General features: G+C 52.0%; 1 protein-coding gene across 6 annotated transcripts in view; it reads left to right on the top strand.

Moving 5' to 3' along the window:
• The window catches only part of PPP3CC (protein phosphatase 3 catalytic subunit gamma), a 36,106-nt gene extending 8,590 nt beyond the window's left edge, over positions 1-27,516 (top strand). The window contains exons 2-15 of one of the 6 annotated variants that reach the window (XM_069035565.1): positions 7,784-7,981; positions 8,204-8,328; positions 14,483-14,594; positions 17,034-17,179; positions 17,298-17,437; positions 17,897-17,974; positions 18,074-18,168; positions 19,699-19,824; positions 20,740-20,817; positions 21,526-21,552; positions 22,472-22,553; positions 23,140-23,237; positions 25,615-25,644; positions 27,030-27,516. In XM_069035565.1, coding sequence (XP_068891666.1) covers positions 7,784-7,981; positions 8,204-8,328; positions 14,483-14,594; positions 17,034-17,179; positions 17,298-17,437; positions 17,897-17,974; positions 18,074-18,168; positions 19,699-19,824; positions 20,740-20,817; positions 21,526-21,552; positions 22,472-22,553; positions 23,140-23,237; positions 25,615-25,644; positions 27,030-27,205 — 1,511 coding nt within the window. In that variant the 3' untranslated portion in view covers positions 27,206-27,516. Of the gene's footprint in view, positions 1-7,783; positions 7,982-8,203; positions 8,329-14,482; positions 14,595-17,033; positions 17,180-17,297; positions 17,438-17,896; positions 17,975-18,073; positions 18,169-19,698; positions 19,825-20,739; positions 20,818-21,525; positions 21,553-22,471; positions 22,554-23,139; positions 23,238-25,614; positions 25,687-27,029 lie in introns of all 6 variants that reach the window. The other 5 variants (XM_069035563.1, XM_069035566.1, XM_069035564.1 and 2 more) reach the window with 5 other exon arrangements.

Raw genomic sequence — 27,516 nt, 5'->3', positions numbered from 1 at the left:
TTGGGATCTCCTTGGTGACCTGGCACTCGGTGATATCCAGAGCTCACATCCCTGGCAGAGGACTCAGCCCTGGACACATTGGCTCAATGACAATCCCGGGAAAATCTGCATCAGTGCCGGTCATTAAGAGCCAAATCTGAGCTGGAAACTCGATGGACCTCGCAAGCAAACGTGGATTTTATCACTCCAGGGAGGCTGAGGACTCTTGGTGCCCACTGAGAGCGTTCTTGAGGTCTCTGATCCACGGGGAGCTTTGGCAGGAGCAGGAGCAGGACCAACACGGCGGATCCAGGTCTGGGTTCGGCTTCATTCCAGAGGCAGGGCAGGATCCAGGGCGTGAAGATCCCTGGCTGCCGTGGCAGGAGGGTTTTGTGGGCAGCTCTGCTGCCTGGGAGCTGGCGCCTGGTGTGGCTGACGGGCTTAAGTTGCCTCTGTTCTAATTAAATACTCCCGGGTTTAATCCTGCCCTGCTCCTCCGGGAGCAGCGAGAGGGAGCAGAGTTCCAGCTCCACCTCGTGGGACCGGCACTGCTGCCTCTGGAATTGGCAGCCGTGGCAAAACCTTGGCCCTCAGCTCTGCTAGGGAATCCTCCTCGGCAAAGGCACCTTGCTGTGTCCTGGCCTCACTGTTTGCTGGCCAGATTGCCAGCAGAACCAGGATAATCACCTGCTATCCCGAAGTTTTTAGGGGAGCACAGTTCAGGGAGCTGTAAGGTTTCAGTGTCCGTGTTTCTTCCCTGTGAGGGTGGTGAGGCACTGCAGTGGTTTTCCCAGAAAGTCTGTGGCTGCCCCGTGCCTGGAAGTGTCCAAGTCCAGGTTGGAGCAGCCTGGCCTGGTGGAATGAGATCATCTTGAAGGTCCCTTCCCACCCAACCCATTCTGGAATTCTGTGATACTTCCTTGGAAATTTATGTCTGGGCTTAGGTTTGCGTGGTTTTTATCCTCTTGGCTTTGCATCCCAGATTTCTGTGGGAGCCGTGAGCGCGGCCGGGGCTGTGCTCTGGTTGTGTTTGCATTTCCATGCATGGAGCTGTCACCTGCTTTTTTTAGCCTTAAATGCACCTGGCTCCTGCTCAGCCCGGGGCCTGCCAGCTTCTCCCTACGTGGCCTCAAATTTTGGGTGTTACTCCTGGAGCTGATGAGGCAGGGACAGATTTGCTGCTGGGAACGGCTCCGTTGGTTCCTCCCTGCCCGGCTCTGTCTTGGGATGACCGCGACTGTCCCCTTCGAAGAAATCATTCATTCAGCTCGTACAATGCAGATATTTTTAGGGCTATTGTGAGGAGATAATTCTGGTTGTCCTACAAAAAGGAATCCGTGGCTCCAGGTGAGGATCAGAGCCAGCTCTCCGAACCAGCTGCGCACTGGGAGGTCGGATTCAGCTCCGAGGAGTTCTGGATAAAACTGGGACGTTTTAAACTGCATCCCTTCAAAGGAGCTGCTCTTCCAGAGGAATTCAGATAACCCCAAATCCTGTGGTCTTCCTGCAGCATTTCCAGGGCTGAGAGGCAGAAACTCCGGAATATTTTTATTTCCCCTCTGTTTGTGAGTCTCTGGAGCTTCTGACATCTGGGGATTCCTTACCCAGAGCAAAAAAGGAGGATTGGAGCATGCAAACATTTTTGGGAGAGACAGATGGAAATGGCAATAATAATAATAATAATGATGATGATGATAATAATAATAATAATAATTATTATTATTATTATTCCTGGCTCTTGCTGCTTTTATACAGGAAGGTGTTTGCTTTATTTGGTGATGTTTCTTTGATTTTAACGTTGTTTATTTTAACAAGGGAGAAGTTCCTTATTTCCTCAGGTGGGAGGTGATGAAGCTCCACTTGGTTGTATTTTTTTTTTCCCCACAGAGCTCCTGCAGCTGGAACGAGCAGTTCTGTGCCGTGGCAGGGTCAGGCTGCCCGTGCCAGCCCTGGAAAATGACACAGATTATTTGTCAGGGCTTGATCCAAGCTTGGAAAAATCGGGATATCAAACAGACACACACACCTGGTTTTGCAGGTTCTCACATCAGCTCACCCTGAGGCACCTCAGGAGAGGAAAAACCTCCCAAAACCCAGGGTGGGGGTTCTTAAAGCAAAGACTTTCTGTGTTTAACGGCCAGAAATTTGTGTGGTTTCATCATTTTGGGAAGAATAAAGATTATTCCATGGAAAGTGGAGTAGTTGCTGATGAATGGGGTGGTCAGGCATTTGGGAGGTGGTGGAATTCCCATCCCTGGAGGTGTCCAAGGAATGCCTGGACGTGGCACTCAGTGCTCTGAGCCGGGGACAAGTCACAGATCAGAATCAATGACCTTGGAGGGCTTTTCCAAGCCGGATAATTCTGGGATTCTGGAATTCCAACATCCAGCCAGCTGCTGAGATCCAACCTGTCCTTGCTTTTGGCCTGGATCTGGGATGGAGCAGCAGGAAAATCAAGGTGGCTGGAGCACTGCTGGAGTGACAGTGACATCCATCCCCTGCCTCCGAGGGTTTGTTCTTCATTAGTGACTCCAAAAGCTCCTCAGCATCCCGAAAAATCCACCTTTCTCTGAGCAGAAAACGCCACCGCCGTGGCCTTTCCGTGCTGGATTTCTCCACATTATTCCCTCCGAGCCGGCTCCGTGTGAGCCCCGGGCTCAGCTTTGAGTAGATGAATGTAGGTTAGGTGTGAATGGGAATAAAATATCAGCTAAAAATAACATTGGGCTGTTTGGAAATTGGGAAAGAGGGAAAAAAACCCCGCGCCCTGCTGCTCGTGCTGTGCCCAGCTCAGCCCTGGAGGCCGCTTCCTCTGCCTTTCACAGGGTTTTGGATGGCTCCTGGTGGACTTTTCCTGGGAATTTTTCTACTTTTGACAGCCCATCCGACTTCCTCAGTGTTGCCCCAAAATGTGCTTTTTTTTTCCTTCAAAGTGCCTCTCTCACCATCTGCTCCACAATGAGGAGCAAGCAGGGAAGGGGCTTTGGGTTCGCTCCCAGATGGGCATCGGGAGCTTCGGGGAAACCTCTCTCGAGTTTGTTCTTGAGATTTTTTTTTAATCCTGGGGGATATTTTTTTTTGGAGGGGGGATCAAGGGTTCACCTGTTCCCTGCAGACCCCAGGAGCAGCTTTTGGCCAGCGCTGCCACTCCAGGCACGGAGCTCTTGCTCCTTTTTCAGTAATGAATCCGCCTCGGCTGCTCCATCCAAGGGACTCTGGGATATATAAACAATCACTTGTGGATCACTTTGTTTTCTCTTCCGTGGCACTGGGCTCTGTCTGGAGGTGGGGATGGGGCAGCCCTGATGAAGCTGAATTTTAAGTGTGTTTTAAGGACAGAGCTAGGGAGGGATGTGATTTTTTTTTTTTTTCCCTGCAGGAATTTCATGTCCTGGCACTGAGGAGTGAGCGATGCTCTGGGTTGGGAGAGTTGGTGGTGGAAAAGCATCTTTTTCCCAGATTCTTCTGTCCTTAACTATCCATGGCCTCTTGGAGAGTTGCAAATACCCCCTTGCTCCTGGCCTGGGAAATAAAATCCATGTTAATTTGGCAGGAAATGGAATCTTGCCCTGGAGTCCAGCAAAGAGATCCCTTTAATTTTCCTTTTAATTTCCTTTTAACTTTCCCGTGGGCACACCTGACCTTTTAATCCATTCCACACCTCCAACTTCACCTGCTTTTGTGTCTTTTTGTTGGTGGATTGGCCCTCAGCACACGTCCTGTTGGTGGAGCAGGAATCACCTTTCCCTGGGAGCGGGTTTGGATGCCCTTGGCGGAATTTTCAACCCCAGACCTGCAGATTTCACTGTTTAAACAGGACTGGGTGCAACACTCGGGTTTGTGTGCCGAGGGAAGGTGGCACAGAGGTCACAGGGTTCCATTCTTGGAATGTTGTGAGTGTTTGATCCGTCGTTTTCTTTAATTACGAGGGAGCTGGCTCTGAGGACGAGCTTAACCCGCTGTGTCTGCCCTGCTTGGGCATTCCAGGACCAACCGTGGAGTTGCAGTGGCAAGGAGCAACGGGTTTGAGCTGAAAGAGGCGAAATTTCGGGTGGATATACAGAAGGAGTTCCTCCCTGTGAAGGTGGGGAGGGGCTGGGATGGAATTCCCAGAGAAGCTGTGGCTGCCACATCCCTGGAAGATTCCCAGGCCAGGCTGGAGAACCTGGGATAGTGGAAGGTCCTTCCACCCCAAGCCAGTCCATGACTCTGTGATTTCTTTGGGAGATAAGGAGTTATCTCCCCACTTTTCATATGGGAGCAGCAACTGGGTGAGTCTCTCCACCCTTCTCAATGCCCTGGGGGTGCAAAATTCCAGGTCAGCTTGCTCTGAGGGCTGTTCCTGCTGTTGGGAGGGCCCAGCCTGGCTGTGGGAGCATCCTCTTCCTCCTGTCCAGGAGAATGGAGCAGGGATGAGGATAAAGCCGAGACCTCTAACAAAAGTGGGGTGGCTGAAGCCCTGGCAGCGCTGAGGAGGAGCCGGTTCCTGGTCATGCCCAGCTCCTTGTGGGAGTGGAGCCGTGCAAAGCCAAGGAGGGAACTTACATAAAAGTTCTTGGCTGCTCACGTTGGCGCAGCCTCAGATTTGATCTTGCATAACTTTGCTCACTGGGGCTACCGGGAAAAGGCAGAGCCGGGAGCTTCCCGCAGATCTCGGAGCGGTGGGATGGGCAGCGCTGCTCCTGGGGTCACATCCCAGCTTTGCTGACCTCTCCGACCCCATTTCTGGGGCTTTGCACTTCCTTAGGGTGGCTCCAGAGGTGTTGGCCGTGCTTGAGGGCCTGGAGTGATGGGGAATAGGGAGATGAATGGTTCCTATTCCTCTGTTCCAATCATTTGACCTCCCCGGCTCCCTTTGGAGTCGGATGGCAGATGCCAGGACAACCACAGGGTTTGTAGTACCTACGAATCATTTTCCAGCCTCCTAGTGTCCCAAAAAATCCCCCATTCCAAGTCCTGGACCCGCATTTCCACCCAGCTCCTTTTGCCCTCCCTCATCCCAGCTGATCCCGTTTGTGTCAGCCCCACATCTTCCCTCATTCCCTCCCGCAGCGCCGCCAGCCTTACTCTGATCCCGGGGGGGGGGTGGAAATCCTGCAAAATCATTTTTTTCATCCATCTCCAGAGGGTTTGTTGTTGTTTTTTTTTTTTTTTTTTCCCTTCTGGAGCAGAGCTGAGCTGTGGATGCTGTAAAACCCCTGCTCCAGCCCGTGTTGGTTTAGGCAGGTCTGGTTTAACCCTCTTTAATTGGCAGCTCGGCGGGGAAGGCTCTGGAGCGTTCCAGGCACGCGGGACAGCGGAGCACAACTTCCAGAGGGATCCGTGAAAGCGGGGCCACCTCGTTGCAGGCACCAGCTCCCCTTTGGTTAGAGCCACTCTTGCAGTTCCTGTGATTTGAAAATTGATGTTCAGCTGTAAAGAATCTCTTGTGCCGCCTCTCTCTGCGTTTCCTCTCGGGGGGGGGGGGGTTTCAGGCTAAATTGCTGCTGGATTTGCATTTCAAAGGGAGCGGTGGCAGCGCTGTTCTCGCTGTGTTGTTTGGCCAGCTCTGTCCTGTGAAATTTAACGTATTTCGGCATCACGGGATCGGGATCGTTCAGGTTGGAAAAGAGCTCCAGGATCACCGAGTCCAATCTGTGCTCCATCCCCACCTCGTCCCCAGCCCAGAGCCCTGAGTGCCATGTCCAGGTGTTCCTTGGACACCTCCAGGGATGGGCACTCCAAACCTCCCTGGGCAATTCCAAGGCCTGGCCACCCTTTCCATGAGGAAATTCCTGCTGCTGTCCACCCTGAGCCTCCCCTGGCCCAGCCTGAGGCCGTTCCCTCTCCTCCTGTCCCTGTTCCCTGCCAGCAGAGCCCGACCCCCCCGGCTGCCCCCTCCTGTCAGGGACTTGTGCAGAGCCACAAGGTCCCCCCTGATCCCCCTTTGCTCCAGGCTGAGCCCCTTTCCCAGCTCCCTCAGCCTCTCCTGGGGCTCCAGCCCCTTCCCAGCTCCATTCCCTTCCCTGGATTCACTCCAGCCCCTCCGTGAGGATCCCAGAACTGGACACAGCACTCGAGGTGTGGCCTCACCAGAGCAGTGCCTTTCCTGGGTGATGGATAAGGACAGGGATTTGATTTGCATCCCAGGTATTTTCCATCCAAGCTGGATTCCAGCTCGGTGTAAATCTGCCTTCCACCACGATGCTCTCCCAGGAGAAATGGAATGATGGAACAGTTCATTACCCAGTGGGTGGGTTCCTTCCTCATGGGGGCTGCTGGAGGTGCTTACTCAGACTCAGACTGGCACCACCATCATTAAAATCCCTGCAGAAGACCCATCACATTCCAGATTTTGGGATATTTTGGGGGATGCCTGGCAGAGGTGAGGTGTTGTGTCCAGCTGCCCGCCTCCGTACGGACAGCAGAGCCTCCAGCACTTTGTGGGGAGGTGTGTGTGTTACCCCTCGGGCTGGGAGGGTGATGCCAGCTCCCTGTGGGATCTGCACTGGGATAAGAGGCTTTTCCTGGGGCTCTGTGTGGCGCATCCCAAAGCAAACCCCATCCCAGCATCTCCTCCTCATCCCAGCTGCGGGATCGCTCTCTCTGCAGAGCTTGGCTGGGGTCGTTTTGGTCCTGCCATGGCCAGGGGATGCTGAAAGGGCTGACCCCAGAGGGTGAGGAGATCCTGGTTTTACTGGTTTGGAGAAGGAAATGGGCTCAGAAGATCTGAGACGGTCCCTGGGGTAAGATTCCAATCACTCCATGGATTGCAGGAGCTGCCAGCAGCCAGGCCACGCACTGGGGGCTGTTGCACAGGATTTTATTCCCAGTTCTTCCCAAACATCCAGGCCTCCTTCCTGGAATTAATTTTAATTCAAGACACTATACAGCCTTTAAATATTACACCGGGGTCATGTATGCTCCCACCTTTTTTAAATTAGCCAGGCCTGGGAGGAGGGAGATGAGGAATTCAGAAGGTTTTTACTGAAAACTCTGATTTTTTTTCTGTTTTTTTTTTTACTTAATTTTTGCTAAAGGTCACCTTCTCCCAAACAATCCAATTCCCTACCATGAAATGATGATGATGATAAAAATAATAATAAAAATAATAAAAATAGCTGCTTTTGATGGAGTGTTTTTCTATCCAGAGTTAAAAACTAAGGAAATTGATGAGACCTTAACTTACCTTAAATATTGGATTCCATCAAGATTTACCGATTTCTAAGCTTGGGGTGAAGCTTTTTGAGGTGTTGGGGCAGAGAAGGGCAAATTCTGCTTTTTGGGGGTGAAGCTTTTTGAGGTGTTGGGGCAGAGAAGGGCAAATTCTGCTTTTTGGGGGTGAAGCTTTTCGAGGTGTTGGGGCGGAGAAGGGCAAATTCTGCTTTTTGGGGGTGAAGCTTTTTGAGGTGTTGGGGCGGAGAAGGGCAAATTCTGCTTTTTGGGGGTGTGTGGTTTCCTGATAAGGAAAAATTTTACCTGTTGGTCCTCCTACCTGAGTCGCTGGTTCCTGGTTTTCCTGGTTTTGCTGATATTTCCGTGGGATCTGTTCTAGGCTCGGATGCCGACCATCCCCTCAGGATTGGGAGGCCGCTCTGGGATGGGTGCAGGTGGCATTTAGGCTTCACCAAGTGGGGTTCTAGCCAAGCTCAGGGGTGAATCCAGCAGCTCTGGCAGCTCAGCTCCTCTCTCAGTATTTCAGAGCATCACTTCAGTGGAAATTCCACTTCTGGGTGTCAGCTCGAGGCTCGGAAGCAAAGCCTGTCATTCCCTCTCCCCGAAAAGCGCCGTGTTGCTGACTCCTTCCCTTCCCTTGCCTTTCCAGCTGTCCCATTCCCTCCCACGCAGCGGCTCACTCTGAAGGAGGTGTTTGAGGATGGGAAGCCGAGGCTCGACGTCCTCAAGAGCCACTTGGTGAAGGAAGGGCGGCTGGAGGAGGACGCGGCGCTGAAAATCATCAACGACGGCGCCGCCATCCTGAGGCACGAGAAGACCATGATCGAGGTGGAGGCTCCTATCACAGGTCAGAGCTCAGGGCTGGAGTCCTGAACAACAACCAGGATAAGCCCAGCAGGTTTTTTTGCCGTGTTCCTTCCACCCACGAGAGGTTTTTTAACTCTCCTGAGCTCTTGGAAGAGAGGATTTTGCCGGTGCTCGCTCAGCTCTGCTCCTCGCTGCTGTCGTGACCTTGCTTTTCTTAGCGTGGTAATTCTGTGCCTCTTTTGTGCTGTTCTTCCTCCCCCAGTGTGTGGTGACATCCACGGGCAGTTTTTCGACCTGATGAAGCTGTTTGAAGTCGGAGGATCACCCAATAACACCCGCTACCTCTTCCTGGGGGACTACGTGGACAGAGGCTACTTCAGTATAGAGGTGACAAAGGAAGCGGAGCCTGGGGGTGCTGGGGCTGAAGGAACCGAAAGTGTTGGACCTCAGATAAAATTCAGCTCAGAATCAGTTCAAATGCAGCTCAGAAACAGTGAAGTTCAGCTCAGAATCAGTTCAAATGCAGCTCAGAAACAGTGAAGTTCAGCTCAGAATCAGTTCAAATGCAGCTCAGAAACAGTGAAATTCAGCTCAGAATCAGTTCAAATGCAGCTCAGTAAAATGCAGCTCAGAATCAGTTAAAACCAGCTCCAAATCAGTTCAAATTCAGCTCAGGAACAGTGAAATTCAGCTCAGAATCAGTTCAAATGCAGCTCAGTAAAATGCAGCTCAGAATCAGTTAAAACCAGCTCCAAATCAGTTCAAATTCAGCTCAGGAACAGTGAAATTCAGCTCAGAATCAGTTCAAATGCAGCTCAGTAAAATACAGCTCAGAATCAGTTCAAACCAGCTCCAAATCAGTTCAAATTCAGCTCAGCTCAGAATCAGTAAAGTACAGCTCAGATTCAATGAAATTCAACTCAGAATCAATTAAGTGCGACTCAGGATCAGTTAAATACAGCTCAAAATCAATTAAATTCAGGTCAGAATAGTTGAAATACATCTCAGAATCAGTAAAATACAACTCGGAATCAGTTAAATTCAACTCAAAATCAGTTAAATTCAACTCAAAATCAGTTTAAATACAGCTCAGTAAAATACAGCTCAGACTCAATTAAATCCAGCTCGGAATTGGTTAAGTGCAACTCAAAATCAAGTCAATTCAGCTCAGAATGAGCTCAAATACAGCCCAGAATCACTCCAAACACCAAACCCAGATCTCTCATGCTGGATTTACCCTCCAGGCGAGTTCTGCATGGGATGAAAACGATGTTGGTAACTGCCAGTGGGATTTTGGGCAGGAAAAAGATGCCCCCAATGCCATGACTGAGCTTTGGATCCTTGTGCAGCGACAGTGAAGGGGCAGCGATGGGGTTAAAGCCTGAACTCTGCCCTCTGGAGTGGAGTGTTAATGTCACTTGGAGCTGTCACTCAGGGGCAACAGAGGGACAGGGGATGGTGCAGGATCCCACCAGGCCGTGGGGAGCAAAAACCTGCAGGATTCAGCTGAGCAGGAAGAGAAAGGGCCACGTGCCTGAGTCACTGCTTCCCTCTGGGAACACGGGAATGGGGTCGGGAGAAAGGAGCAAAAGTCACCTGGGCTGGGACGGGGCCACGCAGCTCCCTGGGATCCCACGAGCCTGAACTGGGCAGTGCTGGGAGTTGCTGGTGTTCAGGAGGAAGGGTTCAGTGGATCCCAGCGGCTGCTGCTGGCTCAGTGGAGAGCTGGGATGGGACAGGAAGGGACAGCTATTAGCAAATGCCACAAATCCCGAGGGATTGCAGCCATCTGGATTCACAGAGGCAGGGCCGAGTGGAAGTGGAGCACTTATCCCAGTTGGAAGCAAAGTAAGGGAGGGCTTTTGGGGCAGCAGGAGCCTGAAAGGTGGCAGAAATCAGCTGGAATAAGAGAGGGAGTGATTTCTCTTGGAAAAAAAAGAGGCTGCGGGAGCAGCCGAGCCGCTGGGTCTGCAGAGGAATCTTCCCCAGTGAAAATTTTTGGGGTGGAAGTGTCAGGGATGAGTGCGAGAGGTTCTTTGAAGGATTCTGCAGAGGATTTCGGGAGAGCAGGGCCGACAGCTTGAGCTCCAGCAGCCCCTGGCTCCCTTCCAGCCCCGCGCTCCGGAATCCTGACAGGGAGCCAAGGTGTGACGAGGAGCCGCTTCCAGGGGAGCGGGGACGGATGGAGCAGAGGTGGGGCTGGGGCTGCTGGGATTTGTTGGGATTTGGGGTGGTGCTGGCAGGAGGAGCCCCCCAGGGAGGAAGGAGAAGGACACATCCTACTGCTCCTCGAGGTTGCTGGGCTGGGTTTGCAGTGGGAGTGTGTTTACCTGGAAAGGGGATTGTGTTCCAGCACAGCAGCTCCTCCTGAGGTCACAGGGGGATTTCTGTGGTGTTAACCAAGGAACCTTCGAAGGAGAGGTGTTGGGCCCTGTGTCTGTGTGTGGATTCTGTAGATCCAAGGTGGGAAAGTGCTGCTCCCACTCTGTGCTCTTAGCCCAGGATTGCTCTGACAACGGAGATTTTACTCCCAGATCTCCAGAAGTGCTGGGGATCAGCGCCCTGGTCTCTCCGTGCTGGGATCACCACAGAACCATGGAATGGTTTGGGTTGGAAAGAACCTTAAATCCCAGCTTATTCCACTCTCTGCCCTGGGCAGGGACACCTTCCACTATCCCGGGTGCTCTAAGCCCTGTCCAGCCTGGCCTTGGACACTTCCAGAGATGAGGAATTCTCTCCCAGCCTCTCTGGGCGACCTGTACCTCCCTACCCTCACAGGGAAGAAATTCTTCCCAATATCCCATCTAAGCCCCCTTTTAGTTCAAATCCATGCCCACTTGTCCTCTCTGCTGTGATAATATGGAAGAATTCCAGGTGATGGATGATGCTTGGAGAGCAGAGGTGGTGGGGCAAAAAAACCCCGATGTTTTATTTCCTGCTGCTTTTGCCTCTCCTCCTTCCCTTTCCCTGCCCCATGTTGCAGCGGGAATGCCACGGATTCCCCTGGAGCTGACTCTGATCCCACAGCTCAGGGTGGGCTTTGATGGGCACAGGCAGGGGCTGCTCCAAACATCAGGATAAGGCAGGATCTGGAATGTTTGATTCCTGTGTGCCTCTCCCTTCCACCTCCTGCACTGTGCTGGATGAGATTCCCACCTGGACGTGCAAAACCTGGTTCCTGTAGTAAAACAACAGCAGGTTTGGAGTATCCCAGAGGCTGAGGGATGGAAAAGCATCCAGGTTTCCCTGTGATGTGACTGCTAGGAAGGTGGGGAGCAGCCTCCCAAATCACCACACAAACCTGTGCATCCGTGGGGAGATGATCCAGAGCCTGCCCAGAGCAGCTGGGGGTGTCCTGAGCAGAGCCAGGAGCTGGACTCGCTGCTCCCTGTGGATTCCTTCCAGCTCAGGATATTCCACAACCCTACAACCGTGACCTTTTAACGGGATGAAATAGGAGGGGATGGTTTAATTGCATCCTGCTGCAGGAAACAAGGTGCCAGAGCGGGGGCCAAGGAGGTGGAAGGGCCAAATACCCCTTCCAGGTGTTCCCCCTGGCTCCAGGCGTTTGGTTGTCCAGGTAAAAGGAGGAATTTGTGGCTCAGACAAAACCTTTCAAACCCCCTTTCCCTTCCCCCCAAAGCCTCTCAGTTCATGGGCTCAGCTGGATGTCGGCAACAAATCATTCAACAAATTCTTGCTGGGCCTCTGGCTTAGGGAAATTCTCATTTAAAAACATGAATTCCCAGTATAATGAGGCCATGAAAAGTGTATTGGTTGTTGGTTTTTAGCTGGTTTTTTTCTTTTAAAGAGAAGAATTGTGAGGGGAGAGGAGAGGGAAAGAACCGTGTGAAAGCTGGAATGCTGCCGGAAGGGAACTCTGGGAAGGGTTTGCTGTCCCAAACCCGCTGTGACAGCGAGACTGAGTGGTCACAGATCCCAGCCCCAGAGCTCAGGGCTGACAGGCAGCACGGAAATCGGGATGAACTCCTCCTTGATGAGGCAGGGCTCTGCTGAAGGATTCTCCCACCAGCTTCCCAGTGGGAAAAACGCTCCTTTCGTTAAGCTTTTAGTCCCAAATCCCAGCATGGCACAGAGAGGTCTGTGCTCGTGGGGGGGAAGGACCATCCTGGTCCGTGAGGCTGCAGTACAATGAATAGAATGGTTTTGTTAAATTAGAAAGTGAAACAATTCTCATGAGCAGAAATAGAGTCCGTGGAAAGAGGAGATTTGTCAGGAGAAGTGGGATGATAATGGCATGCACCTTTCCCAGGCCAGTTCTTCCAATCCAATTAGGCCAGGACACATGATTGCTGTCTAATTATGGAATTATATCTTAATCTTGATTTAATGCACTTTTTATCCAGAATAATATTAAAGAGATCCAGTCAGCTCTGCAAGGTGTGGATTTTTGGGCTGGATATGGGAGTTTTGCCTCTGTTCCCACTCTGGAAGAGCTGGCAGGTTCCATGTGTCAAAACTTCCTTAAAATGCCAGGTTTTGGGAATGGTGAGACAGGTCGTGGTAGGGGCAGGTTTGGCACCAGCCCCTCTTGCATTTTTGGGGTTGCAAATCCCAATTCCTCTTGGAGTTCCCTCCCTGTGACCTGCTGAGCTTTCCCTTTCCAAGTGGATCAAACCTTTGGGCTTTGGGCTTCGCACCAAGAGGCGGAAGAACGAGAGGAGGAGATTATTTGAGATTATTTAAACCCAGAAAGCTGTGACTGCCTGGATTTGCTCCTTGGCTGTTGCAGACAGGCAGTGATCAATTCCTGGGCACGGCGCCGGGAAAGGCTGGGAAAGGGATCCGTGCAAAACACCAGGAAGCATCTGAGGCATGCGAGTGTAGAAACTCCCTCATTCCTCACTCCAGCCCCTCTGGAGCCCTCGAGGGCTCTTCAATGTCCTTTACTCTGTGTCCTCTTGGTACCTGGCAGTCCCCACATCCTTGGGAAGTGCCTCCAACCACCGGGAATGGTCGCTCTCCACATCCCTGGTGTGTCCAGGAAGAATTGTGGTGCTAAATTCAAGCCCGTTTTGCTTTAAAGCCCTTCAAATGTGTTTTAAAACCTCTCTTCCGCAAGCTGCCAACCTTCCCTGCATCCCAAACCCACCCCTATTGATGCTGCTGTATCTCTGCCTTGCTTTGATGCCAGGGCTGGTTCTTCCTCCAAGTCATTTGCTTCATTTATAGCAACTCCCAAGTTCTCCTGCCAGCCCAGAAAAGTGACATTTCGCTTGCAAACACAGGGAGGTTAAAGCTTTAAATCCCAGAATAATTATAAATGGTTTTGTTGGGAGCATTCCTCCTGGTAACAGATGCAATAAAACATGATTCTGCTACTGGCCTTGGCCCCGTTCTCTTTTAGAATTCTGAATTAATCAGGTTGTTAATGTGGGGTTGAATTCCAAGTGAGACACAGGCGGTGCTTTACAGCTCCTTGGGGTTTTTGGGATCAGCTGGGATGATTCATGCAGAGCTTACCTTGCAGGTTCAGTGCTTAAACACTGAGCCAGATCTCAGCTGTCAGTGCTGGGAACCGGCTGGGAGCTGGTTTCATTTGGGTTCTGGAGGTTGTTCCCAGCTGGTTCCCGGGGATCTGTGCCCCAGATCAGGGATGTTGGAGGCTGTAAAACCATTCACAGACTTGCTGGTGGTCCCATTCCCCAGGCGTGTCCTGCAGCCTGTCAGCCTCGAGGGTAAGCTCCTATTAGAGACTTTAATCCAGCTCCTGGAGCTTGCTGTCGCTCTGGATTGTCCACATCAACAAGGGAAATGTGATAACATTTCCCCGTGCGAGATAACAGCCGATGCCGCTGTCGGCCGACAGCGCAGAGCCCACGGGGCTGAGTGAGCCCTCCCTGCCTCCCAGCCCTACCCTCAGGTTTTTTTTGGGAAGCCAGCATGCAATATTTCTGCTAAAAACCCCCGTTTCAGGCTGATTTTAGTCTGAGCCTCCTCAAAGGCGCCGGCTTTGCAGGTGTTGCTGCTCGGGGAGGGGATGTGGAAAGCCCTTTTCAAAGCCAGAGAGCTTTGCTAAGCTCAGCTTGCTTTTTGGGCTCAGCTTTTCCTGTTTTGAGCTTGAACTTCACATGACTGTGGCATAAGCAGAAAAACCAGGGAGGGGGGGAAATCAGTGGGGAAGATGAAGTTGAATTTTCCGGTTGTTTCGTGGACAAATGGCTGCCTGCTCCCCTCGCTGCTCTCCATCCCAGCGGAACATCTGGAGCAAACAGCTGGTTCTGCTTTGCTGCTCTGCAAAAGGGGTTTTTTCCTTGGGTTTGTGCTGGAAGCAAAGCTGCCCCCACCCAGCCCCAAGCTGCTCTCTGTTGGCTACGACCTCATTTGTCACTTCTCCAAGTCAGCCCTAATATAGAGAAATCCCAGTGGCTTCTCCCCACTTGGCCAGGAGGAGATCCACTGCCCGTTATGGAGCTGGGTTCCACTTTGGGTGTCTTCCCAGAACCTCTTAGTGCAGTCTCAGGCTGCTCAGTGCCCTGGAAAAGGATTTTATGACATCCCTTCCTTGCCTCTCTTGCAGTGCGTGCTGTATTTATGGAGTTTAAAGATAAATCATCCCAAAACATTGTTCCTCCTTCGAGGGAACCACGAGTGCAGGCACCTCACAGAATACTTCACCTTCAAGCAGGAATGTAAGTAGCAGCAGTGGGAGAAGGGTTTGAATCCATTTAAATAATACATTTTTAAATATATTTTGGAAAAAAAAGGTGGTGTGAGAAGGCGTGGGCTTCAATTTTTGTGCCTCTGAGTGGCATCAGAGCTGTAAAAACCTGTTGTCTTGTTTTCCTGCTCTTCTGTTTCAAGCCCTGCTATAAAAAATACCCCAAACCCCAAATCTCTTAAGTTCTGCTAAGCACCAAATGTGGCCTTTTAGTTTCAAAGACTGAGCGTGGATGGAAGAAATGGGAACACTTCTCCCCTGATGAGCCAGGCACACACATCCTCCCCTCCCTGACTTCCAGGCCCAGCAACGTGTAATCAGTGCCAGAAGACTTCCAGCTCCAGATTGTGCAGCTGGGATCAGTGACTGCAGTTGGAAACGGGGGAAGGATTTGCTCCTCCCTGTTTGCAGCAGGGAGGATCATTCACCTTTCAGCTCGTTGCAGTTGAGAGATGGGTTTGTGCACAGCATTTGAGCATTTTTAAAGCAGTGATGAGGAAAGGTCAGGCAGTGATGGATGACTGTCATTCCAAGCAGTAAAAGAGGAAGAGAGCTCAATGCAAAGCTCCTTTAGGGAATTCTTGCTCAAGGACCCGGCCTCAAGAGAGAATTTTGAGTCCAGTCTTTATCCCGTCAGCTCTGGGTGCTGTTGGATGGGGGAAGGCTCACAGGGGATGAGGTCCTGTTCTGTTTGCTCAGGAAGGAGCTGGAAAACACCTCCCAGCTCCGTGCTGGATGCTGCATCCATCACCTGGGCACAGGTGAGCTCCTGGTAAGCTGCACCCAGCCTGAACCAGGTGATGGGGTTGGGTTTTTTCCCTTGGGAAAACAGGAGGTGCTGCTTTTCCCCTTCCTTGAAAACCCATCAGTGCCTCTGAAATGAGGATGTTTCTGAGCATTTTTGAGGTTTGGTGTAAGAGCCAAACTGCCTTGGAAAGGCCGTGGTGTCCCTGTTGAGTGTATGGGAACATCCTCTTCCCCTCTGCCCCCGCTGGGATTGTCATCCCTGAAAGATCCAGTGGGAAGATCCATTTCCATGGGCAAATCCTGCCTCCCAGCACCTGTGTCCAGCTGGAAAGGCAATTCCTGCCCTCTGTGGCTGTGTGATGCTGCTGTGCCAAATTCAGCAGGGAAGATGAGTCTAGAGGAGCAGTAGGGCCATGGGGAAGTGTTGGGGTGGCTTTATCAGCATCCCGATTTTTTTCCATGCTCCCAATTTTCATGATGTGGAAACACCTCATCTCTTTTGTGTTGATCTCAGTGCAGGTGGTGTAGAAAACAACTTGAAGGGAGGTGAATATTCTTGTCCAACTCCAGATTAAAGAAACCTTTTCCTTTCCACACCCAACAGTTATTTTCCCAGTCAGTATTTTCACCAACACACAGGTGCAAAGTTGGATTCCAAGTCAGTATTTTCACAAACAGGTGCAAAGTTGGATTCCCAGTCAGCATTTCCACAAACACACAGGTGCAAAGTTGGATTCCCAGTCAGCATTTCCACAAACAGGTGCAAAGTTGGATTCCCAGTCAGCATTTCCACAAACACACAGGTGCAAAGTTGGATTCCCAGTCAGCATTTTCACAAGCACACAGGTGCAAAGTTGGATTCCAAGTCAGTATTTTCACAAGCACACAGGTGCAAAGTTGGATTCCAAGTCAGTATTTTCACAAACACAGAGGTGCAAAGTTGGATTCCAAGTCAGTATTTTCACAAACAGGTGCAAAGTTGGATTCCCAGTCAGCATTTCCACAAACAGGTGCAAAGTTGGATTCCCAGTCAGCATTTCCACAAACACACAGGTGCAAAGTTGGATTCCCAGTCAGTATTTTCACAAACACAGAGGTGCAAAGTTGGATTCCAAGTCAGTATTTTCACAAACACACAGGTGCAGAGTTGGATCCCCAGTCAGCATTTCCACAAACAGGTGCAAAGTTGGATTCCAAGTCAGTATTTTCACAAGCACACAGGTGCAAAGTTGGATTCCAAGTTAGTATTTTCACAAATACCCAGGTGCAAAGTTGGATTCCCAGTCAGTATTTTCACAAACACAGAGGTGCAAAGTTGGATTCCCAGTCAGCATTTTCACCAACACACAGGTGCAAAGTTGGATTCCCAGTCAGTATTTCCACAAACGGGTGCAAAGTTGGATTCCCAGTCAGCATTTCCACACACAGGTGCAAAGTTGGATTCCCAGTCAGTATTTTCACCAACACACAGGTGCAAAGTTGGATTCCCAGTCAGCATTTCCACACACAGGTGCAAAGTTGGATTCCCAGTCAGGATTTCCACAAACGTAGGTGCAAAGTTGGATTTGTGGGCCACGGACCTGGAGCTTCCATATCAGGGTTCCTTGGATTTATTGATCAGCACTTTGGCCCATCAGAGCTTGATCAGATTCCTTCTTCCCAGGTCGAATCAAGTACTCGGAGCGAGTGTACGACGCGTGCATGGATACCTTCGACTGTCTTCCTCTTGCTGCCCTCCTCAACCAGCAATTCCTGTGTGTCCACGGGGGCCTGTCTCCAGAAATCACGTGTCTAGATGACATTAGGAAAGTAAGTCAGCTCCCTGGGCTCTTCCCTTCACTCCCAACTCCCTGTGGGCTTGACTCCTGCATGGATTTGGGATGTTTTTCCTGCCACAGCTCCTCCTGATGTTGTGTCCCCTCTCCAGTTAGACAGGTTTAAGGAGCCTCCAGCCTTTGGTCCGATGTGTGACCTGCTGTGGTCGGATCCCTCGGAGGATTACGGCAACGAGAAAACCCTGGAGCATTTTGCCCACAACACTGTCCGAGGCTGCTCCTATTTCTACAGGTGAGGGGTGGTTTAGGGGCCACTTTGTCCCCCCTCACACTAAAATCACCATTCAGGCTGCTCCATGTACCTGAAATTCTCCTTGCTTGGCTCTAATGCACAAATTCTTGCTTGTTTTTCCTCCTTCTGTAACACTGAGCTGTCTTTGGGTAAGTTACTGTATGGAATTGGGGTCTCAGACAGCAGAGATGCTTTGTTGGTGCCCTATGAGTGGTTTCTGGTGCCTCTAAGAAATAATCTTCCCTTGCTAAAAAAGAAGGATTTGTGCTGGCAGTCCACTCACAGGGAGGGTTTAACAGAACCCTTTGCAATTAATTTTTGAATGATAAAACAATATTTTGGGGTGCTGGACAGAAACTGGATGTTCTCTGCAAGTGGCTGCTCCCTGAAGCCGAGACCACCCTTGCTCTGTGCTCTCCTTTGCTCCCTGCTGAGCTCTCCTCGCTTTTTGTTTTCCAGTTATCCTGCAGTGTGTGAATTTTTGCAGAACAATAGTTTGTTATCCGTAATCCGAGCTCACGAAGCCCAGGATGCTGGGTAAGTGCTGCAGCCCAGGGGCTGGGCGGGGTTTGGGCCGTGCTGGGCTGGGTTTGGGCCGTGCTGGGCCGGGTTTAACTCGGTGCCGTGTTTTTGCAGGTACCGAATGTACAGGAAGAGCCAGACCACGGGCTTTCCCTCGTTAATCACAATCTTCTCTGCACCAAATTACTTAGATGTCTATAACAACAAGGGTAAGGCCAGGGCTCTGCTGCTCTTGTGGGGGGTCAGGAAATCCCTCTCCCGCTCTGCTCTCCCAAAATCACAGGATAATTTAAGTTGGAAAAGAGCTCCAAGACCATCGAGTCCAACCTGTGCCCGATCCCCACCTTGTCACTGTCACTTCCATCATTCCTTGGACACCCCCAGGGATGGGCACTCCAAACCTCCCTGGGCAGCCCCTGCCAAGGCCTGGCCGTCCTTTCCATGAGGAAATTCCCACTGCTGTCCACCCTGAGCCTCCCCTGGCCCAGCCTGAGGCCGTTCCCTCTCCTCCTGTCCCTGTTCCCTGGGAGCAGAGCCCGACCCCCCCCGGCTGCCCCCTCCTGTCAGGGACTTGTGCAGAGCCACAGGGTCCCCCCTGATCCCCCTTTGCTCCAGGCTGAGCCCCTTTCCCAGCTCCCTCAGGAGTTCTCCAGCCCTTCCCCAGCTCCATTCCCTTCCCTGGATTCACTCCAGCCCCTCCATGAGGGTCCCAGAACTGGACACAGCACTCAGGGCACCTCCCCAGTGCCCAGCACAGAGGGACAATCCCTGCCCGGCTCCAGCTGCTGCCACACTGGTTTTGATACAAAAAATACACTATTTTTGATACAAAACCCTCTCCTCCAGCCACATTCTTGTGCCTGGAATGAAAGAGAGCTTTGTGTGCTGAGCTGAAGTGGTTGACTTAATGTGTTACTGTGGCAATTAACTGCGGAGTCATAAGGCCTGGAATAAAGCTTTCATTCCCAGCCACGGGACAACGGAGCCCTGTTGGTGGATGCTGCCATCCCACTGAAGCTGATAGTGTAGGAGAGCTTTCCCCTTCCCCTCTGCCCCTAAACCGTGGGGGTCATGGAGGAGTTTTCTCCTGCTGTGGGGTTTTTCACCCCTCGCTTTGGATCTTGGCTCTGTTTGAGCTTCGCTGTTCTAAGCTGAGAACCGGCCTGAGGAAATGAAAAATTTTAGCTTAAACCTCCTCATTTTGGGGGGTTGGTAGCTTGACTCTACACGAGTGTAACCTGGTGTTGATAATGAAGTTTTTTTAACACTGGTGCAACTTCCAGAGGGAGCCAGGCTGGGAGAGCTGGGGGATGAGAGAGGAAAACACTCCAGGGAAACCTCAGAGCTCCTTGCAGGGCCTAAAGGGGCTCCAGAAGAGCTGGAGAGGGACTGGGGACAAGGGGTAGAGGGACAGTACACAGGGAATGGCTTCCCAGTGCCAGAGGGCAGGGCTGGATGGGATTTTGGGAAGGAATTCCTGTCTATGAGGGTGGGGAGGGGCTGGGATGGAATTCCCAGAGGAGCTGTGGCTGCCCCTGGATCCCTGCAAGTGTCCAAGGCCAGCTTGGAGCAGCCTGGGACAGTGGGAGGTGTCCCTGGGCATGGCAGGGGTGGCACTGGCTGATCCTTAATATCCCTTCCCACCCATCCCATTCCAGGATTTCCCACCCAGCCCATTCCAGGATTTCTCAGTGCTCAGTGCCCGTGGACATTTGTTCTCTTTCCCTTTCCTCTCCCAGCTGCTGTACTGAAATACGAAAACAACGTCATGAACATCAGGCAGTTCAACTGTTCCCCTCACCCCTACTGGCTTCCAAACTTCATGGATGTCTTCACATGGTCTTTGCCTTTCGTAGGGGAAAAGGGTAAGAGAGATTTGGGTTTTTATTCCAAGTTCCCGGTGCCTGATCCTCACATCCTGAGTGTCAGAATCCTGCCCCACAGCACTGTTGCAGCTCTGGGCAGCACAGGAGAGCAGTTGAGGCTCCCCAGATCTGCATTACTGGGTTAAATTCTTGCAAAAACAGCTGTTGATACCTGTTTGAAAAAGCTTTTCCAGATAAACCCCTCCTTCCTTGCTCTTTCTGCATTGCTGTGGTGGAGCTGATCTTGGGTGCTGTAGCCCCACCTCAGAATCTGGAGACGTTTCTCTTGGTTTGCAACGGAGGAATTAAAAATTCCTGTTGGCTCCAGGCCCACCAAAAAGGAAGCATTCATTTCAATCCAAGGCTTATTTCGTTCTGGAGAAGGCGAGGCAGCTTAAAATATGACCAAGACTTTGCCTCAGCTTTTCACCAAAAGGATTTTTACCTCTCCTGATGAGCTTAAATTCCACCCTTGTCCTGTATGTTCAGAGTGTGGCTTCAACCTCACAACTTCCAAAGGGTTTTTTTGACTTTGAGGCACCAAAGGTCGAATCCCACCGCCCCCCTCCCCTTCCCCAAATGTGGCCCTTCTCGGAGCCAGGTGGCTGTGGCGCGGGTGGGGATGGGGAGGGGGGGACCTTTGAGGGAGCTCAGGCTGTTCTGCAGGAATGTTGGCACCTCATTGCCCACGTCTGGTTCCTCTGTGATGTGCTTGGCCTGCATCCACCTCCTTGGCAGAAGATGCAGCGTGTGTCGTCTGCTCGGGCGCCGCTGCGGGTACCAGCAGGCTGTGCCTAAAAGTGTCTTTAGGCTCCCGTTTGCAGGGGACAGACGACCTTGAAATCCTTCCCTCGTCCTCCAAACCCCTCCACGTGCCCTGGGCCTCTCTGACCTCGCTGTCTGTGCCTCTTGCAGTCACCGAGATGCTCGTGAACATCCTCAACATCTGCTCCGATGACGAGCTGATTTCGGATGGCGACGAGACGTTGGAAGGTAAAATATCCCTGCTGGCACCTGAGAGCAGCAGGGGGAAAGGCTGGGGAAGGTCTTTGATGCCTGAGCAGCACTTGATTTATAGCTGGATGCCCAGCCAGGGTCTCCAGTTCCTTTTTGCCCAACCTTTGTGCAGTTCTGGGTAGGGAACATTATTTTTATTTTTTTTTTCTCCTTTGCTGTTCAGTCACAGAGAAATTAAATGACATTCACTGCGACAGACACTTCTTGCCAGCTACTCTGGGAATGGTTTCCTGCTCCTTACACAGGCTGCTGGTTATTTTTTCCCCCAATTCAAAATTTTCAGCACCAAAATATCCACCCGATCTTCTCATCTGTTGCAGTGAACTCCTCTGTAAAGCGGTTTCTCATGTCACACCCCCCCCCCAAAAACACAGATTTTGGCCCTGGTTTTAAGCAGTGCATGAAGGGGACAAATCAGTGGCTGAGCTGATGAGCAGTTTGGATTTTGGGGGGACACAGGAGCAAGGTGGTGACCTGAGGAAGCTGAGGCAGCCGTGGGGGGCAGCGAGAAGTGGGGCCTGAGCTGCTTCGGCCCCAGGTGGAGACTCTAACCCGCTTCTCCCATTGCATTTCCGTTTTGTTTTTTGGTTTTGTTTTTTCTTTCCTCCCTCCCATGAAAATTAAATTTGTTTCTTCTATCTCTGTCTTCATCTACTTGTTTCTTGGTGTCTCCTCTCCCTGAAGATCACTACATTTCAAGCTATCCGAAAGGTACCCAGCTAGAATTTGCTACGAGCTTAATTATCACTGCCTGTGCCACCAGATCCTTGAAGTGGATTTCCAGAGCTGACTAGTGGGGCAGTCTCTTCATCCCCTTTCAGTTTTAACATAAGCTCCATGTGTTTTTTAACCCTTCTGCGTTCCTCCAGGAACTCGAGAAACGGGGGTCACGTTTCTACCTGATTCTGAATGCAGCCACGTAGTGCATGGCTGAGCCATGGTGCATGTTAGCCCTGGGTTTGGCTTCCCTGTCCTGATGTGTACTGGGCCATGTGAGGAATCTCAGCTGAGAGGAGATGGATTTGTTCCCTCTTTTGACCTGAATTTTCCCTTTGGTTTCAGCTCCCTCCATGCTTTTTTTGGTTTCCTCTCTCCCGTTGGGTCCGTAGAGCGGAAGGGCAGTTCCCCCCCGTCCCGTTGTGTCTGTGTGGGGTCAGAGCAGAGCTGCCAGGCTCCGGCCAGCCCTTCCCCGTGCTCCTTGGATGCCAAAGCTGATGCTTGCGTGCCACTGCGGGCGAGCACAGCGGTGCCCATCAGCCGTCAGATCCCTCCGTGCTCTGCCTTGCAAACTGTGTCCTCATGGCTGAGTCATTTGTGTCACATCCTGTGCAGTGTGAGCCCACCTGGAGGCCTCCCCGAATCCGTGTCCTGTGCTGGTGGTTCTACTCTCTTTAGCCCTCTCGAGTTCCGTGTGCCATCTCGTTGGTGTTGCCCTCCTCGCTGCCATCCTGGTGCCATCCTGATGCCATCCTGATGCCATCCTTCCAGCACCGTTCTCTCTCCGGTGTAGCTGTGAATCTGTAAAACCATGATTTTCTTTTCCTGGAGTCAGGCAGGTGCTTCATGCTGACGTTCTCTGGAGAGCAGGAAACCTCCAACGTGCTGCTCTTTGCTCTTTTCTCTCCCTAAGGTGGGACAACGGTCCGTAAGGAGATCATCAGGAATAAGATCAGAGCCATTGGGAAGATGGCACGGGTCTTCTCGGTTCTTCGGTAAGGATGGGCTGGGGACTGGGCTTAATTCGGGGACTGGGCTTAATTTGGGGGACTGGGTGATGGAGCAGCACTGGTCAGGAAGAAAGGAAGGGAAAAACCCCACAAGACAGAAGGAGTCTGGTTTTTCCAGACTCTTTCAGGACACATTTGCCTGAAGAAGGTTGTAGCCAGGTAGGGGTTGTGGTCTTTTCTCCCAAATAACAAGTGGAGGATGAGAGGAAACAACCTCAAAGTGCACCAGGGGAGGTTCAGGTTGGATATTAGGGAAAATTTCTTCATGGAAAGGGTTGCCAAGCATTGGAATGGGCTGCCCAGGGCAGTGGTGGAGTCCCCATCCCGGAGGGATTTAACAGATGTGTGGATGTGGCACTTGGGAACGTGGTGACCAGGGTAGTGCTGGGTTGATGGCTGGACTTGGTCACCTTAGAAGTCTTTTCCAACCTCAATGCTTCCATGATTCCATCATTCCCAAGGCAGCTGTGCTCAGGGCAGGCTCCCATTTCCCTGTCACCCACCAGTCTTGCGTGGTCCAGTACAACCAGTGCACTGCTCGGTGTGTAACTGGTGCTGCTGTTCCCTGCAGGGAGGAGAGCGAGAGCGTGCTGACCCTCAAAGGCCTGACCCCCACAGGTACCCTGCCCCTGGGAGTGCTCTCGGGGGGGAGGCAGACCCTGCAGACCGGTGAGTATCCGTGCCCCCCTGCACTCCCCCTGCCCCAAACCCCCTGGAGCAGCTCCCACAGGCAGCCTGGGGGATGCCAGGGGACCCCAGCCAGGGTTCAGGCCCGTGGGGAGGAAGGATTCCCAAAGAGGAGGAAGCAGAGGTGTAGGTGGGGATGCGGAGAGATGCCAAGATGTCCCCGTGTACCCTCGAGGAAGAAAACCCACAGCAGCCTGCCTAAAGCATGTTTAGTGCTTAATTGTTTGTTTCTGCAACGACTTTTTATCCTTTCTTTCCCTTCTAACGCTGCATGGTGCACATCCTCTGCCTCACCTCGCTGTGCTGCTGCTGCTGTGTGACAGCCTCTGTGTGAATGTGACAGTGACACAGCTGCTTGTTTGTTCCTCGTTCAACCAAACCCCTCCCAATCCGCCCCTGGGAAGTCACGAATCCCAAACCAAGAGGAAGGTTCAGCCAAAGGAACGAGGTTCCTCCAGGGCTGGATGGTTCAGAAAAGTCGCCTCTCAGGTTTTGAGGTTTCTTTCCCAAACTTTGCTGCCTCCCTCAGCAGCTCTGGGAGCAGGACGGAGCGAAGGATCCGACCCTTCCCTGGTGCTCAGGGAATGAGCTATCCCAGAAACGTGTCCCCAGAGGGAATCCTGTAATCCAGTGTTTTAATCCTTCCCTGCCAGCGGCCTTTGAAGCCTGGCACCTCCCCAGCTTCCCCCTTCCCATGGGCACCGGGGATTTCCTGCAGCTCTCCCTGGGCTGGGGCTGGGATTGCCTGGATTAAGTAGCTCACGAGTCAGAAACGTGGAAATATCACTGCCTGCTCCCAGGGAGGATGCAGCATCACTCCCGAGCTCATGGATTTCTCTGCCCACAGAGGAGGATGGGTATTTTTTCCCTTTTTTTATAAGAAACCATCACAGCCCCGTTGTCCCAGTTCTGGGAACAGAGCCTGAGTGGGAAGGTGGCTGTTGCAGCAGCTCTGTCCCTGTATCCCCACAGCACAGGGTCATGCTGTGACGTTCTCCAGCACCTTCCCCTCTCAGGGGGTTCTCTGAGGGGTACCAGCGACCTCCCCTCCCCCAAAATTAGCCTCCCCCCAGGACAGAACAAACAAGCTGGGCCTTTGCTGCTGCCTTACCCGCCCCGCCCGCCGCCTGCAGGCTCCCCCCGCTCCCCTCGGCACCACCCGGCTTCTCCTGCCCTCCTCACCCCCCTTTCCCTGTCCTGACCCCTTCTCCCTCCCTTCTTTTCCCTGTCCTGACCCCTTCTCCCATCCCCCTTTTCCCCATCCTCCCACCCCTTCCCATTTTGCACATCCCTTCACACTCCCGGTGAATTTATGGGAGCCCCATCTGCTGGGTGAGGAGGAGAGGGGGCTGCCCCCCTTTTGGGGTGCCTGTGCACCCCAAAGAAAGGGAAATGGGGCTGCAGTGAGGAGAGCCCTTCCCTCCTGTGCCTCTCCCCAGCCTTTCGCAGCAGGGCTTGGCAAAATCAGCGGAGGGAAAAGTCACGGAATGTGGGGCAGAACTGTGCAGCCACAGCTCCATCCTTCCTCCGTGGCCTCCCAAGGACCACGTGGCCTCTGTATTGTGTCCAAAGCAAAAAAGCTGCTGTTTTGAGGCTAAAATCCAGGGAATCTGCTCAAGGGAAGGGCCTCCTTCCAGATGTTGAGGCAGGGCCTACCAAACCTTGGACCTTGGCGCAGCAGATTTAGGAAGGGGGACATTGCTCAGCTCTGTGGTGCCTTGTTGCTTGGTAACACTTTCAGGAGGTGGAGCTGAAGCCAAACTGGATTTGGAGCCTGACTTTCTGTTACAGCTCAAGGCACCGGGAGCGGAGCAGCCCAGTACCTGCTGCTTGTCCTTCCCTGGAAAACAGGCTGCCCCTCTCCTTCCCACTGCTCCAGGACATCCCCTGGGATCCCTTCCCTCACGCAGCCGTGGTGGTGGAGGGTGAATTCCACGGAACTGATCATCTGAAGGTGGCCTGGAGCCACCCAGCGTGGAGCAGACCCACGGCTTAGTCCGAGGTTATCCCTGCCCGGTGCACACAGCAGGAAGCTCTCTCGGCTCCTCCGTTCTTCCATCAGATCAATCCAGAAGAGAGGAGACTCCCCCTGAGCCCTCGGGAGTCCCCTTCCCCCCTTCCTCTCCACCTCCTGTCACCTCTTTCTCCCCTCTCGCCACTCGTTTGGCACCACCGGGGCTGGGGGGCCGCGGGCTCTGCGTCGCAGCCATGATGTCGGATCACTCACTGTCACTCTGTTTTTGTTTTTTTTTTTTTCTTTTTCTTTTTGTTTTGTTTTGTTTTGTTTGTTTTGTTCTTTTTTTTTTTTTTTTTTTCCCCTGTCTTCATTTTTGCATGCCACTGTTCTTCTGTATTGCAGCCACAGTAGAAGCGGTAGAGGCACGGGAAGGTATGGCTAGAACCCGGCGAGAGACTCAAATCATCTCCGTGTGTGCGTGCGCTCATTTTAAAGAGCTTTACCAGCCCTTAACGGAAGCTTTTTACTCTTGCATCACCAGAAGTGGGGGAGGACAAGGCCTTGCTGGGAAAGAAAAAAATAAAATACCCAGGGGCTTGGTTCAAGGCTGTTTCAGCTTGAACGGTTTATTCCTCAGTGGAACACCTTTATTTGGAGTTGCCGGAGCAATTCGTGCTCCGGCAGCTCAAGACCTTGGGGTTGAGGTCCTATGATGTGCCAGCACCATCCAAACCCTTAGAAACCAGGATTTTGTGGTGCTGGTGTAATCCCTGCCTCCCCCACACGTAAGCCAAGGTGGAGAGGCAGTTCTCTGCCTGCAAAGTGTAGGAATGACAGATCCATGAGGATTTTTCCTCGATGCCGAGCGGGGCCGCGCAGCTCTGTAGAGGCTTTGCTTCCCGAGGGAAGTTGTTTGTAAGCCAGCCAAGTCCTTGTAAAAGATCTGGCACAGCCTCCTTTTCCTTAAATTATCTGTAGCACAAAGGAGTTTCACATTTGGTCCGTGTCATCGGGGCGAGGGTGACGTGCTCGTCCCCGCGGTGATGGAGCAGGGACATGAAATTCCTCAGTGGGATTCATCCCTCCCAAATTTGCCTGTGTGTCTCCTGGTCATGCAAGAATTTTGCCTTTGTGATCCAAGGACTAGCTGTTCCCTCTCCTGGTGTTGCAGTGTGTGGTTTGTGTCGGAGTTCAGAGCCTTGTGGTGGTGTCTTTGTTCTGTCGTTCTGGGTTTTGCTTTTTTTTTTTTTTTGGATTTTTTTTTCTTTTTATTTTCTTTTTAATTGTTATTTTTTAGTGTCGTGTTCTTCAGCTTTGAAATTTTCCCGAGATTTCACTCTCTGGGGACGGCGAGCACTTGCCTGGTTCATCAAGTTCCTCCTATTCTGTTAAAAAAAGGGGGGGTTTGGGATATTGGAAGGAAATATTGGAAGGAGGGTGGTGGGATGGAATTCCCAGAAAAGCTGTGGCTGCCCCATCCCTGGAAATGTCCAAGGTTGGGGGAGTTGAACCTGGGATAGGGGAAGGCAGGGGTGACACTGGACGATTTTAAACTCCCAACCCAACCCATCCCACGATTCCATGAAAAGCTCTCAAGGAGCAGAGCAAACCCTAAACTTCACAGCCAGCAAAACATGAGCTGGCAACACCAAAAACTCCCCAATTCCCCGGCCCTGTAACTCCCAAATCCAGGCAGGTGCTTTCCGTCCCCGCCACTATCCCCGTTGGTGTCTGGCGTGTGCTGGAGGGCTCCTCCGGGGGGGGAATCCACGGCTCCTGCTGACAATCCCTCTCCCTGTGCTCCCTTCCCTCCGCAGCCATCCGGGGCTTCTCCCCGCAGCACAAGATCCGCAGCTTCGAGGAGGCGCGGGGGCTGGACCGCATCAACGAGCGGATGCCCCCGCGCAAGGATTCGCTGCACTCGGACGGCCCCGTGAACTTGGTAACCTCGAACTCTGCGGACAAGAACGGCACAGGGAAGAAATCCCAGTAACGCTCCGAGCGCCCAAACCTGCACCGCCAGAGGATCCAAACCTTAATGGATTTTATTTATTTATTATCGGGGTGGGGTGGGGGCAGGGGGAGAAACCAACTTCACCTGGAGGCACGTCCATAAATCCAGTCCGCATCCGTTCTGTAAGAAAGCGACCATTTTGTAATTTTTTTTTTTTTTTTTAATTTATGTTCAGTATATATAAAAAAGTCCTTTTTTTTTTTTTTTTTTTTTTTTTAAATTTAATTTAGAAACCAATCCAACTGCTAGTGCATCCCGGGAATGTTGTGCTGTCCGGCTGCCCTCCCCGA

The sequence above is a fragment of the Aphelocoma coerulescens genome, chromosome 22 (assembly GCF_041296385.1).
Source record: "Aphelocoma coerulescens isolate FSJ_1873_10779 chromosome 22, UR_Acoe_1.0, whole genome shotgun sequence".
Taxonomy (NCBI): domain Eukaryota; kingdom Metazoa; phylum Chordata; class Aves; order Passeriformes; family Corvidae; genus Aphelocoma; species Aphelocoma coerulescens.
This window is presented reverse-complemented; position numbering and strand designations above follow the sequence as displayed.